This window comes from Hyperoodon ampullatus (assembly GCF_949752795.1).
Source record: "Hyperoodon ampullatus genome assembly, chromosome: 14".
NCBI lineage: Eukaryota > Metazoa > Chordata > Mammalia > Artiodactyla > Ziphiidae > Hyperoodon > Hyperoodon ampullatus.
The window spans coordinates 3,939,785-3,959,991 of record NC_136927.1 but is presented as its reverse complement, the minus strand read 5'-3'; the positions used below and the strand labels follow the sequence as shown (position 1 = coordinate 3,959,991).

At 52.2% G+C, this 20,207-nt stretch overlaps 1 protein-coding gene across 2 annotated transcripts in view; it reads right to left on the bottom strand.

The window, feature by feature from the left end:
* Positions 1-1,282: 1,282 nt before the first annotated feature.
* Positions 1,283-20,207, bottom strand: part of WIPI2 (WD repeat domain, phosphoinositide interacting 2) — a gene marked incomplete at its 5' end in the record, with an annotated part of 31,239 nt that continues 12,314 nt past the window's right edge. For both annotated transcript variants that reach the window (XM_079719132.1, XM_079719133.1), the window contains 10 exons: positions 1,283-1,912; positions 2,975-3,105; positions 3,910-4,017; positions 4,852-5,016; positions 5,813-5,920; positions 8,145-8,215; positions 10,822-10,914; positions 11,310-11,407; positions 11,803-11,899; positions 13,496-13,665. In XM_079719132.1, coding sequence (XP_079575258.1) covers positions 1,800-1,912; positions 2,975-3,105; positions 3,910-4,017; positions 4,852-5,016; positions 5,813-5,920; positions 8,145-8,215; positions 10,822-10,914; positions 11,310-11,407; positions 11,803-11,899; positions 13,496-13,665 — 1,154 coding nt within the window. In that variant the 3' untranslated portion in view covers positions 1,283-1,799. The remainder of the gene's footprint in view (positions 1,913-2,974; positions 3,106-3,909; positions 4,018-4,851; positions 5,017-5,812; positions 5,921-8,144; positions 8,216-10,821; positions 10,915-11,309; positions 11,408-11,802; positions 11,900-13,495; positions 13,666-20,207) is intronic.

Genomic DNA, 20,207 nt, shown 5'->3' with positions numbered 1-20,207 from the left:
AAGCCCGGCGAAGCAGATCTGATTCCCCCAAACACCCCAAGCGTGGAGTCGACCAGCAGGGCTGGGACCAGTTGACAGGGAGGCTGCCCTCTTCCTGGGCATCACAGCAGCCACGGATGCTCTGACACCAAGGAGACAGACCCCAAGCCTGCTTCAAGAGACAGAGAGGGAGGGAGCTCCAGGCATGGCCAGGTGGATGGGGCCGCCCGGGCCCCCTGTCCTCGCTCAGGGCTCAGCAGGGGCCCGGGTACCAGACCCATCGTTGGGGCTTCCTGTTTAGTCAGGGATCCAGGACAGATGCACGGAGGCTTTGGGGGAAAGCTGACTATGTTCCCACCTTCTCCTCTAACGTAGCACTTCACATCGCTGCCACGACGAGCGTTTCTGGAGATTTCTGCTGCGGTCACATGCGCCCCGGGCACCCCTTGCACCGGGCCAACCACTGGACAAGCAGCCTGAGGCTCAGGGACTGACCCTGGAGCTGGGCACTGGAAGGGGGCAGTCAGTTTGATAACTGCTTCCCCGACACAAGTCGCTTGACCGCCACAACCCAGGTACACACACAACCCGGAACAGACACCCCAGACCCTTCCTCTGTTCAAAGAAGAGGGAAGGCAGACACTGTTGCTTTTCCGCTTCCATCCTTAACCGTCACCGTCCCCAAGAAGCCAGAACCAACTTTCATGCCGCCAACTCCTCTTAAAATCCCTCAAAACATTAACTGCTATGTGTCTTGGTTTGGAATGCAGAGTTCGAGGTATTTGAAGTTGTTTAAATTCTATGAGAATGAGAAGGGAAGCCAGACAAACGCTGAGCTTGTGACCACAATCTCTCATCACTTTTGCTGAACAATTTTGAAGACGAAAACAGACAGGCCCAGGTCACCCTGTAAGCAAGGTGTCTCCAGCCAGCTTCCTCTCTCCTCCTCCTGACACAGGTAAGAAAGACCCCCCCAGACAGTGGAGCTCGAGCTAAGAGCACAGCTCAGGTGCCTATCACATCTGAATTCTGTGCTTTATGGGCAAAGAAGCAGCCACAAACGTTCCTTCAAAAAACAAACACAAACACACACACACAGTTGTTCAACAGGAAGATCACAGCAAAGCCCAGATGATTTACCTACGTGGCCTTCCCTCACTCTGCTGTTCCTTGGCGGTCTTTCAAGCTCACGTGCTATCAGAGCAAAAGGGTTTCAAGGTCGGGAAGAACCTCTCTCTTCTAACACCCACGTGGAAAACAAGACCAGAAACAAAAATCCACCGCAGAAGAAACCCCAGAAAAATCCAATTTGGAAAGAATTTAATTAACAAAATAAAACGGGGAAAACGGTCCCGGAGGGGCTCTAGGGAGGGGACTCCCCTCCGGGTCGCCACCCGGCCCTGCGTGACCCGCTCCGCTCGCTGCTGCCTTCTCGGGGCCGCTCCCCAGTCTGTAGGATTGAAAACCCAAAGGCCTGCAGGTTGTCAGGAAGTGGCTCTAGCTCTCCTGGGCTGGATCGGCACATTAATACATGCAAAGCAAGGCGGTTTCAAGGGCTTCACCAAACAGTTAATTTTGGCAAAATGAGAAAACCAACAAAAAGCTGAAATTCATAAGCAGGATTAAAAGCCACTGAAGTGAAACCAATGTATTTCTCAACAGCATGGAATGAGACTACAGCTACAATCTTTTTTTTGTCCTCTTGAAGTCTCTGCCATTCTCTCCCCCAACTCGGGTCAAAGTTCATAGCAGCACGACGCCAAGTCCTCTGTCGGCCAGTGTTCTCAGCCTCGGGGGTCCGAAGAGCTCACAGGTCACCATCAGTCTGTCTGGAGAATCATGGGAGGGTGCTCGCTGTCCTCCTCCAGCCGCAGGGCGCGGGCCTCGTCCTCCAGGCCCGCGCCGCCCACCGCGCCCAGCTCGTCCGCGTAGGCTGCGGAGAGAGCGGGCGCCTCAGGCCGGGCTGCGGGCGGGAAGACCCCGGGGCCACACCCAGGGTGGGACCTGGGCCAGTGGGGAGCTCAGAGCCCACGAGGCTTGGGATTCTCGCCTCTCCCCTGACCAGCAAGCTCTCTGCAGCCTCAGGCACCTCAAGAGGAAGTCGCTGACTTTCCGAGGCCCACGCAGGTCCGAAAGGTAACATGGTAACAGGGCCCTGGAGGACAGGCTGCAAACCACCCTTGGTGAGCGGGGGGATGCTGAGGACAGTGACAGGGACACTCAGCCTCCCCTAACTGTAAGAGGCCTTCATCGCTCATGGTAGAACAGTGAGCACGGACATCGCAGCGTGAGGAACTACAGCACCATCCGGGTGAGGTCCCGGAGAGTCTGGGGGAGACGGCTCATGGGGCGCCCCCGGCCTCCGCTGCGCACGCCTGCCCGAGGGCCTCCCCACCCCTTCCTGCCCCCTCCCAGCAGGGCCTGCTTTGCTGGATGATTCCACAGCCGGGAGGGTAAAGGCTGAGGGGGTAGGGCAGCTTTCCAGCTGAGGGGCGGCAAGCGGGGGACCAGCCACGTGCACCCAAAACCATGAGCACTACTGCTGCTTCAAGGGTGAAGAAAACGGGGCTTCCCTGGGGGCGCAGTGGTTGAGAGTCCGCCTGCCGATGCAGGGGACACGGGTTCGTGCCCCGGTCCGGGAAGATCCCACGTGCCGCGGAGCGGCTGGGCCCGTGAGCCATGGCCGCTGGGCCTGCGCATCTGGAGCCTGTGCTCCGCAACGGGAGAGGCCACAGCAGTGAGAGGCCCATGTACCGCCAAAAAAAAAACAAAAACAAAAAACAAAAAAACAAAGATGAAGAAAACGAACTCAGCCTCGAGAGGTCTTGAAAACCGCACCTGACAACAGCTGGCCTGTCTCAGCGCCCCTGTCCCCGCCCCGGCCCTGTCCCCGCGGCAAGAGGCAGGCGGGCAGCCCTGGTGAGAGGGAAAGCAGGAAGCACGGGACCCACGGGCCTGGCCTGCGCTGCCTCCCAGGCCCGTCCGCAGCCCTTACCCAGTGCCGTTGGGGACGAAGGCACGTGAGGACCCTTGGCCACAGCCGTGCTGTATGTCTGCGTCACCAATGGGCAGTCGTGGGACGTGGAGTCTAGGATCTCATTGGTCGTCTCCATGCTGCCGTCCAACCTGGAAGGGGAGAGAAAAAATGACAGCAGGGACAGTCGGGGGCACAAGGACAACACACCCCGTGGGCGGCTGGGACGGACCTGCAGCCACAGGGCAAAGGCCCTCACGGGAGGGACACGCACGTGCTCGTCACACTGCGCCGACCGCGGGGCGATCCCCGCGAGTCTGTCCACAGGGATTTCTACACGCTGAGTCTGATGAAAAAAGCTGTACCTAGGAAGGCAATCTCATCGCATTTTTAAAGACTGAATGTAAACAGAATACACTATGGAAAAAACAAAATCACCCCCACATTCACCCTGACTATAAGAGTATTACGGTATCACTGTTTAAGAAAAAAAGCAAAAACAGAAAATCCAGCTGCACCACCAATTGACTAATATTAATTCCTTCTTCTCAAAGAGAAAAGCTGCATCTCAGTGAGACAGCAGGCTCTCAGAGAACGTGCCTTACGTTGTGGACAGCACCCTGGGGCCATCCCTTTCGTGCGCAATGCTGAGCTGCATCCTTAGTGGATCCGGTTCCAAGGAAGAGGGCCCACAGGCCCCTCCACAGGGAGAACAGTGCGCACAGGCCGCTCCTGGCTCTGCCCGGATACTGAGCCGGAAACGGACAGAGGCGTGGAGAGCGGGGTCCGGACCCCCATGGAATTCTGTCTGGCAGAGCGAAGCTCCCACACAGCACAGGCGGCTGCACTGGGACACGTCCCTTTGCGTCCCCAGGGGAAATGAGCAAACCCCCAACGGGCGCCCAGCAGCAGCCTGACCACTTGGAGGAGGTGTGCCCGGGGGGTAGCCGACTCACTTGTGCTGTTTCATCAAGGTGCACTCGCCTCCCTCCTGGGGGTCCAGATTGTACATGTACAAGTACCCGTCCGAGGCTCCCACCAGCAATCGGGGAATCTTCTGGATTCTAGTGAGAATAAAAAGCAACCGAATTCTAAGACTGAAACTTTCACAAAGTTCTTATTAATCTAGCGGCTTTTAGCCTGGCCAGGGAAGAACCCCCCTGCCCAAAACGAGCAGAGTTAGTTTCATGAACTCGACATACTCTCCAAGTGTAAGAGAATAAGGATCGCTTCTGCTGTGCTACCTGAGGCCGTAACAGCAAGGCCAAGGGCAACTTGGTGTGAATAAACACTGAGGCCCACAGGAGAACAGGTGGAGATAAAATCAGTTTCGTGGTTTCTGCGATTACTAACGTTAGATATTTTCATAAACTTTTCAGCGATGCAAAGTGGATACAAAGGATGTAGAAGAACGTTTCTAAGGTCCATGTAATCGTGCAGATGTGTTCTCACTGAACTTTCAAGACTATCTTTTCTTGCATGGCTGTACTTGGACTATCACAGTGAGGCTCAGAGAGGCCCTGTGCGCCCTGCAGCTGACTCGGCTACACGGGGGCCTTGAACCTCGTGAGGCTGCTGGCGTTGGAGGACCCAAGGGTTAAATACCGGCACTCTCACGTGGTCTTGACCTAATGATGTTTTTCTAAACATTCTCAACAAGAACAGAAAGAGGAAGATGTGAGGATCAGACACCGCAGAGACAGCACCAGGGTCCACGAACAGCACAGGCCCACCTTACGATTCCCCCCACTCCTGTGACTCTTGCCTAAATCCAAGGTCGAAGTTTGCAGGTTATCCTGGCGCCACACCGCCACAGTCCCCGGTGCCCCGCGACCTGGCTCCCAGCTGGATGCGTGGGGGATGGGGGTGGGCCCAGAGGCGGCGCCCACTCTACTCACGTGGCCAGCGCGCAGATGTTCTTATGGCCACAGAAAGGCAGGCGCACTGTGGCAAAGGCTCTGCCCTGGTTGAACATTTCTGTCACTTGGGAGGGCAAGTAGCTGGTGGACGCCATGAGCACCTTCCCGAAGTAGCCGGTCCAGGTGGTGGGCTCCTCCTGAGGCCTGGAAGGAGGAAACGCTGTCAGACACACAAGGCTGGGCCCTCCGCTGAGAACGACCACGTCCCAGTCCCACCGAGGCAAGGATCAGCCCCCAAACTCAAGAGAAATTTCCCAGACTTCAGGGAAGAGGGGGCACAGGAAGCGATGACCTCTCGGGACCCTGGGGACGTTACAGAGCGTGTCCTCCGAGGGGCCCTGAGGGCCCTCCCTAGTGGCCACCTTAGATGATGGCAAACGTTAACTCCCTGCTCTGTAGCCTATGTGAGGACACGAGGGCCAAATCCAGAATCCCCTGCCCCAACCTAACGGGAAGTCTCCAAAAACCTCAGCAGCACAAACCCCAACTGTTACTTTCCCGTAGCCCATCTCTGCTGTTATTCATCTTGTATGCGTGCTTGTAAGTCATCCTAAACGTTCCTTAGGGTAAGACACACTATAAACAAACAATACCGATCCTAGTGGACGCTCCTCAAGTGTAGAGAAAAGGTAAGGACCACGCCCTTTGCCGTGCACGCCCACTGCAGCAATACATAATTTAAACCAGCCACTTCACAAATGGAAACGGCCTCTGCGCAGCAGGGGGGCAAGCACCCCTCCCAGGGCAGCCCTCTCAGAAGGGCTGTGGGGAGAGGCCTGAGGGATCCGCCCACCACGCACCCCATACTCCACCTGCCCCGCTGCTGAGCCTGGACGTGGCGCTGCTCAATCCAGAGCCAGCAGGACAGCGCTCGCATGTCCGCCCAGTCGGCGTACAAACCGCTCCGCATTACCCGAACAAATGCACCTCTGCGACTCACTTTTCTTTCACAGTCTCGAGCTTGAAGATGTGCACAGTCTCCGTGTTGCTGGAGGTGGACAGGAACACGCCGTCCGTGCTGAAGGCCAGGGAGCAGATGCTCACACACCTGGGACGAGGGGGATGCCCGAGTCACACTGTTTTCTGGGCACAGGGGGCGACCAGCAGCGCCCCCGGGGACTTCACAAGAGTCACAGCGAAGGAAGGGCCCCGAGACAGGCGCATGTGGGGCTACTGGTATCTTTCTTATTCCTTTCTAGTCACCCCCTCAAAACATGTGTTCAAGGAAGGAGAATGTCTGAAAGGTGACACCAAGTACGAGTCACCCTTTTTTACTTTTTTTTTTTTTGCAGTACGCGGGCCTCTCCCGTTGTGGAGCACAGGCTCCGGACGACGCGCAGGCTCAGCGGCCATGGCTCACGGGCCCAGCCGCTCCGCGGCATGTGGGATCTTCCCGCACCGGGGCACGAACCCGCGTCCCCTGCATCGGCAAGCGGACTCTCAACCACTGCACCACCAGGGAAGCCCCCAAGTACGAGTCACCCTTTAATAGATCCTTACGTGGTTAACTCTTGAGATTTCACGTACCTAAGGGCATCAGGGCCTCACTAAACCACTTTTAGCTGAATGAGGCTGGCTTTATAGCACTAAGCTTAGTAAAAGAACCCAATAATTGAGATTATAGCAACTCTTAACACGGAAGAGGGTAAACTGGCAACGTTGATAATGTTTAAACGCAAACTTTCGATAAATAAGACTCTACAGTTTACCTTAAAAATCACTGTTAAAATCCCAAAGCCACCAAACAAACCTACGTTTCCTCGTAACCCTAGACATACAAGACGTATTCATCCCTGTCAACAGTCAAGGGGGCTTTGTTCAATTCAACACCTATTTATGGGAGCTCACGACGCACCCAGCGTGGTGCTAAAGCTCAGGATATGATTTTTGCCTCAGTGGAGCCTGGAGGGAGGTGTGAGCAGGGACTCAATTCACTGCAAGCAGGGGACTGAGAAGTGGAAGGTGCTACAGGAGCTCGGAGGGAAATGCTATTTCCACGGGAGGTCGGGAAAGGCCTCCCCAGGGACACTCAACAGACCCAGAGATCAAGGAGTCGGCAGGTCACAGCCATGACCTCCATGGAGACAGAGGTTCCTCTCCTGAGGAGCTGGGAGCGACGGGGAAGGGAAACCAACCACGGGTGGAAAGGAAGGATGCTGGGAGGCCTTGAAATCCAAGGCCTTTCGGGGTCTGGAGCCAATCCCAGGGGCAAGAAGACGACCCTGAGAGGCTCCAGACGGCTGTGCTCCCATGATACTCCCATCTTCAGAGAACGACAGACGGGGCTCAAGTCTGAAGGATGGAGCCCAGGAACAAGAGCAGAGCCCAAGGTGAGTGCAAGACTGGATGGTGACCCGGGTCGGGCCGCACGGGGAGAGGCCGGCCCTGCTGCCCGAGCGGTGCGCCAGCCCCTAGCCCTCTGGCCGGGGCACCGGGTCAAAGGCCGGGATGGTCACTAGGACAAGGTGTGTCGGGGACGGCGAGCGGTCGGGGCCGCATCCTGGCTGGTGGCTGGAGCACCCAGCGCCCAGCACCCAGTGGGCAGGAGGAACGTGGGGAACCTTGGGAGACGGCCTGGGCAACATGGGAGGGTCACTGGTGGCACACAGACAGACGCCTAGGCTAAGGAGAGTGTGGGCCGCACAGAGAAGGGTGGGAGAGGATCCAGGGCAGAGACGCAGAGACAGGAGGGAGAAATGAGCAGTGAACAGTGAGCGCTGCAGCGCGTGGCACTGAAGGCCAAGCATCGCCGGTGGGAGGGACCCGGAGAAGGGTGGTCCCCGGTCCGAGGAGACCAGTCCTGCAGATGGGGAAGCGGACGGAGCGCCGCGCAGTGACTGTGGCTTGGTGTTTCTTTAGAAAGAAGGAAACTACTGTAAGGGCCAAAGCTATCTGCCAGAGTGCTGGGGAGCCGGGGGCACTGATTACAGGTTTCAGAGCAGAGCCTGAGGGGAGGAGAGCTGCTGACCAGGTCAGGAGGCCCCGGCTGCACTCGCCCCACCAGCCTGGGCGAGCTCATCCTTCCACAGCCCCGGGCCATCCGCTCTGTGCTCCCACGAACAAAGAAAACCCAGTTTGCTCTGATAAAAATGTCCCTCTAACCTCCCACGACATGACTTCCAAACCCCACCTGACCACTCAGCTGGCCTGAAGATGCTGGTCACTGAACTGGGACCCCCAGTGCTTGAGTTTCCATTGTTGGTCACAGAGAGGATAAAACCGAAATCTGAACTGAAGCTCCAGAATCAATTTCGGAGATTTATGTACTTTACCTCTTCACTCCTCTCCGGAACTCGAAGAGTTTTTGTCCTTCTGGAATGGAAAATACCCTAATCACGGTCCCCTGCGATAGGGAAAGAAGGAAAGAAAAAGGAATTTTAGCTGGGTAGGATCAGGCTTGTATTTCCTGCACGTCAGACCTCAGTGGACGGAGTGATGACAGCTGCCCTGGCCGGGTGGCCTCGGGGGCCCCTGCACCCCCTTCACACTTGACAGGCACTCACCAGAACACGCCCTGTTCCACTGTTCACCCGATGGTACGACGTCAACCCACTTTAACTCACTACTTCTAAACACTAAGGGCCTTGAAGTCAAAGCTGGAATACAATAGTTCTATTTTCCCTAAGCCATCTGAGGTTTATAAAAATCCACCTTGGGAATTCCCTGGCAGTCCAGCAGTTAAGACTCGGCGCTTTCACTGCCGTGGACCTGAGTTCGATCCCTGGTCAGGGAACTAAGATCCCACAAGCTGCGTGGTGTGGCCAAAAAAAAGCCCCCAAAACAACAAAAACAAAAACACCCATAAGCATTACTTGGAGGCCCCTCTGACGCCCCTTTTAAGTGAGCCACTGATCAAGGGCTGATTAGCAACTGAATACCTGGAAATGTTACTTAATTGCCTAAAAAGGAATGAAGCCAAACTTACAAAATGGAAGACCTACACCAAGAAGAGGTCTACAACCAGGACAAAAGAAAATCTGACTAAACGGGGAGCTGCAGCACATCACATCGGGCAAGGGAATGAAATATTGTTAACATGCAGATCTCCCCACCCCTCCCCCCAAATTCCCAGGGCATGTGTGGATGCGGGGCAGGACCTGGGCATCTGGGGGAGTTGATGAGACAGAACAGCCAAGTACCTGAAAATGAGTGGTACTTTCAACATCTAAATATTAAAAGAAAACTATAAGCTACAGTAACAGACTAACACAAAGAGACAGTCTGACAGAGAATGGAAACACTTTACAACAGGCAGCATCTTGAATCTACGGGGTAGGAGAGCTATTAGACATTTAACCTCATGCTGTACAAATTTCAGAAGGTTCAAGCTGTTAAATATAAGAACCACTGAGATTATCTGACATGTGTATAAATAGGAAAACAAAAACAAAAACCCCAACCTATGAACAACCCAAATGTACAGCACCAGGAATTGTTAAATAAATTGTGGTAAATTCATATAACAGGACACTACAGAGCCATTAGAAATCAAGCTGGAGAAAAATTGGGTCCCTTTTGGAAAATATCAATAAAGCTGGTGATTCTCTGGACAGAAGGACACCAAGTCTGTAATCCTGGTTATCCAAAACAACCACGGCAAAGGTTTTGTCCTCTGCAGCCTGAACTTTTACATTTACATATATTCTTAATGGCATACCTACTGTGTAAAGCTAATTAATTAAGAGCTGTGGGTCGCAGCTTGACTGCAGTTCCTTGAAAACAGGATTACGCCGCACACCTCGGCGAAGCCCCAGCACCCAGTGCACAGAAGCGCCGAGAAGGCCGCTGGTGGTCAAGGTCACAACTGAAATGTGTGAAATTGAGCGTTTGCTCTTTAAAGTACCGAAAATAAGTGCTCTCTTGTTACTATAGCCCTGAAATCCCATCAAGTGCTTTAGGGCCTCTTAATACCTAACAGAAGGTCATAAAGACGAAGACTGATTAACGAAGGGATAACAGAGTTCCGTGGCTGTCGTGATCCTCCCAGGGGAGAAGAAAAGGACAAGGTGATGCTGTGATCACCCAGCACAGTGTTCAACACAGTCAGGCTTAGAGTCCAGTTCCTTTGTCGCTGCCCAGCTGGGTGACCCTGGACCGACGACTTAACCTCTCTGAGCCCTCAACATGAAGTAGGGGAAGCTTTACCTTACCGAGGGGGTCAGTGCGGTAAATGAACATGAAGGGTCTATTGAGTGACCCATAAACAGCAGCATCGTTATCACAGAAAGTGGGTGTGCGGGTCCAGACCCACACGGGCAAGGCAGAGAGGTGAGCCGGCGTTTATGCACCGCATTTGGGCGGCTGGCTCCAGGGGAGAGGTGACTTAGGAGGGGCTCCTGTAGGTTTTCAGCAAGAAAGCATCAAAGTAAACTAGGCAGTGGGCACTGAGAAGAAAGGAATGAGCCAGGAGAACATGGAGCAGCCAGAGAAGGGAGAAGACACAGCAGCTGAGCTGGGAGAGGACAAGGGCCCAACCAGGGTCACGGGGCCAAGAGAAGGGGGCAAACGGAAGGGATGCCCAAGCCATCCTGTCCTCCGTGCAGGGAGCTTAAAAAGGGCCACGTCCCCTTACCCCAAAATCCTTCTCACTGGAAACTCATGTTAATGTTTAGAGATGACCATGAAAAGTTTATACGTAAGACTTACATACACTACCTATATTCAGATTACTACTATAAATATATATTAATACAGCTGAAATACCAGAAACACTAAACCATCCCAGAAGGATGGCTAAATAATGACAGCTGAACACGTACGGCCATGACACATGCTCCACGGAGGCGAGCGCGGCCGTGGAGCCCTGCCCTGTCTCTGCCGGCACCCGCCCTCCAGGCCGTGGACTGTGCCTGGCTGTGAGCTAGCTGGTACAAAACTGCTTTGCTGGTTAGCAAACTAACTGTGTGAACAGAGGTGACCTAGTTTTCCACAGGGCTGCAGCAGCCTTACCTTCTCGGAAGCAGTGGCGAGCTTGGTTCCGCTGGCGTCGAAGGCCAGTGCGGCTAAAGGGCTGTCGTGGGCCGGGATCATGTTTGCAGCTCTCTGGAAGGAAGGGTAAAGTGACACCATGACCGCCGTGCCCTGCGCTGCCCACCGGCTGTTACTACCAGCACGGTTAACACAGACGCCAAATCCCCGATTAACCAGGGGTGAGGGGTCCAAGGAAATGCTGCTCAAAACCCTTTAAAAATAAGCAAAGCAATGTCTCCGTGGAGTTTCACGGTTTTCTCCATTGCTTCTAGCACTTGTGCCGCTAGGCGTGCAGCACTGCAGGGACAGGAACATGTCCGGAGGCCAGGATGGCTCGGACGTGCTCGGCAACGGAGAGGGTGGCAGCGGAAACCACGCGCAGGAAACGAGGAGGCCAGAGGCTCCTTGGCCCTCCTTTTAGGAAGAAGGGGTGTTGCAAAGAGCTCTCAAAGTCCAAAGAACCTCACCAAGTTGATGGTGTCAAAGACCTGCACCTCCCCGATGGTCGCGCTGCCTGGATACGCCAGGTAACAGTTGTCGTTGTTGATGGACAGCGCACACAGACCTGTGAGCAACACACGGGGAACAAACGCGGGTCAGATCCTCCAAGTGTCACCAGAACCCGGCACTTAGCAAGAACACGGAAATCAAGGGGAGCTCTGATGCGACCTTGGTCGTCGTATCACTGGGTTTTAAGTTCCACACGCCCCAAACCACAACTGTAGGTGACAGCAGGACTGTAAAAACAGACTAAAGCCCTCTGGTTGGAACTGGTTAGAAACCTCAAAATTGGAGGCTGACCGAACCAACAATTTATGTGGTCACAAGACCAGCGCCAGGAGGACGGTAGCTTGCTGTAAGATCAATACTTTTAAAATCTCTGGAACCTAAAAGGAGAAGAAAATCTCTTTCACCGACAGCTCTTAGAAAGGCAGACCTGTCTGGTCCCCACGCGCTCACCTGCGGGGTTTGGGGGCGTCTCCCGGATGGTGTGCAGCACCTTCATGTCCCGGATGTTGTGTATATACAGAGACTCCTCCAGGCACACGATCAGCCTCTGGAAAAGACACAGCAAAACACGGAAAACCAAACGTAAGGCAGAGCCAGTAGGATGCTCACTCCCGACCTCCAGTTATGGGACTCCTGCACTAAGATGCTGTGTCCCTTCCGGAACCCTTGCACTGGGTGCTCACGGCACAGTCCCCGCTCGCCCAGGGTGGTGTCTGTACCCACAACCGCTTCCGCCGGCTCTACCAGGACTTCTAAATGTACGATTTAATTCAACCTTATAGAAACTGGTCTCCAGCTAAGAAAAACATGGTTTGCTTTTGTTGTGCTCTCGGCCCTCCCCTCACGAAAACCAGGTCTAGAGCCTGGGACAGGTTTGGTGAAGGTTTCAAAAACCGATGCTGAATGAGGCACAGCAGGATGAAAGTAAAAACTGGGGCTTTAGGGCTTCCCTGGTGGCGCAGCGGTTGAGAGTCCGCCTGCCGATGCAGGGGACACGGGTTCGTGTCCCATTCCGGGAAGATCCCACATGCCGCGGAGTGGCTAGGCCCGTGAGCCATGGCCACTGAGCCTGCGCGTCTGCAGCCTGTGCTCCACAACGGGAGAGGCCACAACAGTGAGAGGCCTGCATACCACAAAAAAAAAAAAAAAAAACAACTGGGGCTTTAAAAAAAAATGTAAAATTCTACACCCAGACTATTTTGCAGGTGTCGAAGTTTTTGCTCCATTTTAAGGAAGATGGATGTGTAGCTGATGCACCAAGGGGATGATTTATGTAACAGAGACAACTGGCCACCCGCGGCTCTGCATGAGCTGGTACGTGAATGGTCACTTGCATGTTACAAGTACAAAAAAAGTCCACCGTGTTACACTTTGTAATTTACCATTTTAACCAACCTTTCTGTCAACAGACGCAGTTTCAACCACGTCAGGGGCGTCCACCTTAGTCACGCATGGGCCACCCGAGGCCACGTAATGAGCATCCCCCGCACAGAACTGGTTGTTGACAGAACGTGGTGACAGTCCTTAAGGACAAGGCTGTATTTTGTGAGTAAGCCAAAGCCATGTGACCATCTCATGGAATAAACTCAAGTGCCAGCCACCAGGTCTACACTCCGGGCCAGACATTCTTGTGGGTTTTGGGAGAGACACAAAAAAGTAATAAATCCTTCATCTTAAAAGTTAAATTAACGGCTAAAGGGATAGGGAATTCCCTGGCCGTCCAGTGGTTAGGACATGGTGCTTTCAACTGCCAGGGCCCGGGTTCAGTCCCTGGTCAGGGGAACTAAGATCCTGCAAGCCACAAGGAGTGGCAAAAAAAAAAAAAAAAAAAAAGATAAAGATGCTCACAGATTTTTTTTAAAAGTAACATTTATAAAAAGCAAAAGAAGGTTCATGTCTTGAGGGATGAGTAAAGCAATCGGCAGAGGCCAGGGAATCGTCAGGAATGGGGCCATCTGAGCAAAACTGTTGTGACGAGAAAACACAGTTGAGTCCCGGTGGGGGGTCAGGTGAGCAGAAGCATGGCCAGAGGGACCAGAAACGCCGCCTGGGGACGGTCGGCTGTGTCCGAGGGGCGCCACTGAGAACTCGGAGACACAGGGCAGAGCCCCCGGCAGCTGAGTGGGGTGAGAGCGCGGCCCACCTGCCTGTTCAGCTTCACAGCCAGGATGGTGTTGGAGTAGCTGTAGTTGCAGATCTCGGTCCCCTTCTTAAAGTGGCAAACCTTCAGCTTCCTGGGGGCTTTGAGGCTAACGATGGCCACTAAGCTGCTTGAGAACAATCTTTCCACGATGCACACATCTTCAGTGTCAGCTGAAAGGAGGAAAAAACCCCACATCTGTGTGTATCCTTGTCAACAGGCACAACGCGCTTGTGTGTGCAAACACGTGTCTACGGGCGGGCTCCCCACTGCGAGCTCTGGGGCCAACAGAGCAGGTCAAGTTCGCTGCTCATGAGGCCTGGACAAGCCGCCGGCAGGTCGCCCTGCACTCCGCAAGGACCCACTCCTCAGAGGCGGGGCCCCCCGTTCCACACGTGGCACCCTGTCACTGCCCCCCGGGGGGTCGCCCATAACCGCCTTCATCTGCTCCCTAAACCCACTGGAATGTGAGCCCCGCCCAGACGGAGGCCTCACTTCCGGGCTCACAGCTGTAACCCCGGCACTTACAGCTGTACCTGACATGACGGGCCCCCAAGCGTTCCCTGAACGACTGCATCTCGGGAGGGCTTGCTTTCCTGCCTGTACACGGGGCTCACGGCTACCCTGGCGTGAGGAGGGACTTACAGACTCCAGCGCGCAGTCAGCCCTCGACCCCCTTCGCTCCCTGCTCCCCACCCCCGCTCAGAAGACGGCGGGTTATCAACTGGGCGCACAGCAGCCCACAGAGACAGGAACAGACACGGTGGACCCTGCGCGGCTGCTACTTCACCCCCATCTCCCTGGGAGGCCCCCATACCCGCACTCTCTCCTTACTCCCCCCTTGGTTTCATTGGCAATTGCCTGGGCTAAGTTCAGATGGAGGGGCAAAGAGAATTCTGGAATGCAGGAAGAGCCCAGAGCCAAGAATCCAGATGACCTTCACACGCAGCCTGTCTCGACCCGAGCTATGGGAAGTACCGCTGAGCTGGGGTTAAGCACAGACCCCTTCACCACCCTAACAGTGATCTGCGGCCACACTCTGCCTGGAGCTGAGCGGAGCGCAGAGAACAGAGACACCCAGATGGATCACAGCCCAGGGGACCTGGGAGGCCAGACGAGCCGGAGCCTCGGGAGCAGCTCCACCGTGAGCAGGAATGCTCGTGTGAAAGTCCGCACACCAGACCAAGTGCATGGCCACTCGAAAGGGTTCCTCCCACTCAGCTGTCGCGGACCTTAATGGTGTAACTTAAAAACACACGTAGGTTAGTTTCAAAACCCAACTACTACAGTGAGCAAGTGAGCTCTAAAGGTCCCCGTAGAAAGACACAAACTGTTCCAGGAAAATGCGTGGTGTCAGTCATCTCAGTATGGGTTTGACAGCCCAACGTGCTCAGCACAGGGCCCAACTACTGGCTGTCAGCCAAGAGTTATATCCAAAGTGATGCAACTCATATTTGTGGGAAAAAATGAAGATATCACTATTACATAGACTGGAATAGGCAACAAAATCAAGTGCATGATTCCAAGCTCTTTACAGCAGTTTAATCATAGCTGCTTTTACACAAATGAGAATCACTTCTCTCGCCTGCAGCTACAAACCTTCCTTCAAAAAGAACCACACAAGCCTGAAGCCTGTCTGCCCCGCAGCATCTCAGGGGAGCTGACCCTGGACTGAAGGGTACAATCATGCGTGACCTCCAGCACAGGGGGACGCGGCCCGGCCTGTTTTCCTCGGCTGATTCGAGTCCAGCACCTGCACAGGCAGTGTTCCAACATCAGGCCGACCCGACTCAGGAGAGACCAACCGCCACCCAGAAGGGCAATGATGTGCAGTAAAGATAACCTCCCTCGGGCCCAGAGCCTCACCTCCCGTCAGCCCCTTTCCCGCAGGAAGCCGACGGGGAGACCTAAGCGCAACCTGAGCAGGACCCGTGTGCTGGGAGGGGCTGGCCTGTGTGCTGGGAGGGTCTGAGCCTGTGGCTGGGAGGGGCTGGGCCTGTGTGCTGGGAGGGGCTGGGCCCGTGGGCTGGGAGGGGCTGGGCCCCGGGGCTGGGAGGGGCTGGACCCGTGGCTGGAAGGGGCAGGGAGGGCCGTCTCCACAGCCACACTCGCTCCCACGAGGCTGAGGCCCATCCTGCCTGGTGTCTCACCCTTCAGGGTCCCACCTCCGAGTCACCTCACTCTCTCCTCAAGATCTGACGACGGTGTGGAGGCACGCGGCCCTGATGGATCGCACCCTGCACTTCTCACGCAGCGCTGTCCTGTCATCCCTGGGAACCCAGAGGCCGGCTCAGCAGTGGTGACCCTCCCACCCCCGCCCAGGCCCAGTTTCCAAGGATAGGAGTGTGTCTGCCTGGGCACACTGCCCCCTATCGGGTCTGACGCTGGCTGGCACACTGAATCTGGTAACACGGACGCCATCCGGAGACCCCGACAGATTCTGATGGGGAGGCAGAACAAAATGTGAAAGGGAGGTGAGTGAGAAGTGGACAGAGAACTCTGGCAACTGACAGCAGGAGCTGTGTAACGAGGAGATGCAGAGACGGGGGAAGGGACGGATGCCTGTACTGAGATAAACGAGCAACTAGAGGCACTGATGGAGAGACAAGACAATGCAGGAGAGACAGGATGACGTCTGAGAAACTGGAAGGCATGAGACCCAGCAGGACTGGTTTCAATAGACAGGTGCCCCCTTTTCCCCATTTGAAAGGAGGGAGAGGAGAAGACGGCACGGATCGGGGTGAGGGGATGGTCATCTGAGGGAGGAAATACCAGGCAGTTCCACTCTGGAAGCATCCGTTTCTCCTTGAGGCACGCGAGAGGTCATCAGCTCTGAGGGGCACAGAGGCGGGACAGTATGAACAATCCCCTCACAGGGTAAGCAAACAGTTATTAGAAGGATGTCGGGTCATCAGCAGGCACTGTCAGTCTCCCGCTGAGGCTGCGGTAATCAATGAAAATGCAACCAGTCAGAGGAAAATCATTATCAATGCAAGAGATGCAAAGAAGCACGAGAAAATTCACTGCCTACTCACAGTAAAAACTCAGAAGCCTAAGGATCAGAAGAAACTTCTTCAATCAATAAAGGACCTCTGTGAAAAATGCCACAGCTAGCACCACACTTCACGGTGGACTTAATACAGAACTCGTTTCCTTTTAAGACTGGAAACAGGGCAGGGCTGCCCCTCCCCTCACTCTGGACTGGAAGCTGACAGATGGCCACAGGCGAGAAGAAGACATCAAAGGCACAGGGACCAGAAAGGAAGACGGCAAGCTACCACTCTGCAAGCTCACGGGCTCTGCTCAGCACCGATTAGAAGTAATGAATGCATTTAGCAAAGTCACAGGATACAAGCTTAGAATACAAGAATCAACCATATTTTTATACTTTATATTTGTTGTCTTAGCAAACAACTGGGAAGTAAAACAAAGAAATTCCATTTACAACACTCTCAGAAACCAAACCATCAGGACAAAATTTAACAAAAGATGTAAGGCCTCCATACCAAAACCCACAGAATATTACTAAGAGAAATTAAAGAAGATCTTCGTAAATGGAGAGATATACCACGTTCACAGACTGGAATACTCAACGTTATATGTTAAGATACCAATTCTCACCCAACTGACATCTAGGTCCAATGCAACCCCAATCACAATCCCAGCAGACTTTCTTTGTAGACACTGACGAGCTGATTTTAAAGTCAGAAAGGCAAAGGATCTAGAATATCCAAGGCTATCTTGAAAAAGAACAAAGTTGAAGGGCTTACACATCATGTGACTTTAAACCTCAGTATACAAACAAAGTGACAGGAAACAGGACAGTATGTTTCCGACATAAAGGCTAATAAACAGACCAACAGAAGAGAATAAAGAACAGGAACAGACACACACTTATAGGACTGTTTTTACGCACCAAAGCAATTCAGTGAGGGAAGAAAAATCTGTTCGACAAATGGTGGAGCAGGAATTCCTAAGGAGAAGCTTAAGGTGGCTCATAGCTCATACCACACACCAGAATTAGTCTGAGAAGGAACCACTGAGCTAAACATAAAAGCTGAAACTATAAAGCTTTCAAAGAAAACATAGGAAAAGATCTTCATGACTTGACAGTAGGCAAAGGTTTCTTAGAAAGGACAGAAAAGGCAAAAATCACAAATGAAAAAAATAAATCAGACTTCATCAAAATTCAAAATATTGGCTCAAAAGACAAGTCAAGCCACAGACTGGGAGAAGATATTTACAAAACATATGTGACAAAGGTCTGGTATCCAGAATATCTAAAGAACTCTGACAACTTGACAATAAAAAGACAAAACAATCAAATTTTAAAAGGGACGAAAGATCTGAACAGATATTTCACAAGAGATACACAGAGGGCCAACAAGGACGTCAACGTGTCCAACACCATTAGCCATCGGGGGAATTTAAACTAAAACCACAAGGAGATATTATTAGACACACATGAGAACGCCCCAAATGAAAAAGCCCGACATCGCCAAATGCTGGTGAGAACGCAGAGTCACCAGACTGTCACACAGCACTGGTGGCAATGCACAACGGACAGCCACCAGGAGGACCTGAGAGTTTCCTGTAAAACGAAACACAGGTTCCACTCCTATTTACCTAAGACAAATGAAAACATGTGTCCACAAAAAGATTTTTACAAGAACATTCACAGCAGCTTTATTCGTAATAAATAAGTAATAGTTAAAAACTGGAAAAAGCCCAGATTCCCCTCAATAGGAGAATGAATATACAGTCAGTAGTATATTCATATACTGGACAACGGAGATGCAACAATATGGACAAACCTCAAAAACATTCCTCTGAGCAAAAGAAACCTTACTAAGAGGGCATATGCTGCATTTATATGATGCAGAACAGGCGAAACTAACTGCTTGCCTCTTGGCAGGTGGAAGGGAGCTGGGAGTGATGGGGGAAGGGGTATGAGGGAACTTTCTGGAGTGATGGTAAACCCTGATAGGAGTTCAGGTTACACAGATGTCTGTGCATTTGTCAGAACACAGAATGTTGACTTAAGATCTGTGCATTCCACTGTATGTAAATATTACCTCAAAAGGAAAAAATGAAAACAACGCTAGTAACTAATATTCATGGTATGGTATTTCAGGGAATGTGTACTGCTGTCTGCAAGGTACTTAAAATGCAGACACAAAAAATAGGATGGATGGATGGATGGATAGATGGACGGATGGACGGAGAGATGGGTAAGTGTGGTAAAGTGCTAACAAGAGACTCTATAAACGCTGGGCACATGGGTGCTGGCTGTACAATGCTTTCAACTTTTCTGTGTGTTTGAAGATTTCCATTAATAAAATGGTGGAAAAAGAAAAGGGATGTATCGTTCATTTGCTTAAACCAGGTTGTAGAGAAAGTAAAGAAAATGGGTTTAGGGTGTTGCCATCCAACTATAAGTTTGAAATTTCTTTTTTTAAACTTTAATGAAAACAAGCAGAAGAGACTCCTTTTAGAATTATAACAACAGGGGAAGTGTGGTGCGGAGGCAGCAAAGCCGTTTTTAGCTGCAAACATTCATAAAGGAGAACATTATAATGAACCTCCTAGACCTGCATCACCTGGATTTCACAAATGTTATCTTTCTACCATTTAGCTTCAGCTATCTTTTTCTTTGCTGAAGTTTCAAAGAGTGGCTCATCATCTTGACATTTCACCCCTAAATACTTCAGTAAACCCCTCTAAATAGATCAAGACGTAGGAAAAATGTCTTTTCCAGCTCATGAGTGAAGTGGAAAATTTCTTACATCAAAATCAATTGCAAGTAGACAAGTATTTAACGTAAAACACAAACCCAAAGAACCAGAAGATGACATGAGAGACTATTCATGCACCCCCGGGACAGGAAGAGCCTTCCTGGTACTCAGAAGCCTTACGAGAAGAGATGGATACATCTGAATATACAGAAAGTCAAGACGTCAGAATGGCAAAGAGACCATGAGCAAGGTTAAAGGGCAAACAACCCAGAAGAAATATTAGCAACCCATACCAAATGGCTAATTTGCTTTAAATCTGTAAGAGACAAATAATCCAACAGAAGAGCAGGCAAAGGGAGGAAAAAAGCAATCAAGAAAAAAAAAGCAAATGACTACCAGCAATTCCACTCCTACAGTATCTATCTACTCAAAGAGAAATGAAAACACACGTCCACACGATAACACAAACATGCACAGCAGCACTATTTACAACAGCCAAAAAGGGGAAACAACCCAAGTGTCCATTGACAAAACATGGCATGTCCACACCCTGTAATACCAATGGGCAACAAAAAGAAAGCAAGTGCTCATCCATGCTCCAACATGGGTGAACCCTGAGAACACTCCAAGCGAAGGAAGCCAGTCACCCATGACTCCATTTATCTGAAACGTCCAGAGCAGCGAATGGACAGCGGGAGAAAGGAGGTTAGTGGTGGCCAAGGGCTGAGGGTGGCGGGGTGGGATGCAGTCGCCCTGCTATTGGACTGAGGGGCTCTTTGGGGAGTGATACAAATGTTTTAAAATTAGCTTAAGGAAGGCTGCACAACTCAGTAAATATACTGGAACCCACTGAAGTGTACACTTTAAACAGGTGATTTTTATGGCGTCCAAATTACATCTCAAAAAAGCTATTAAAAAAAAATAACCCACACAGGCAGACAACTGAATAAATTTGAATTCCGGCCAATATACTGAGATCT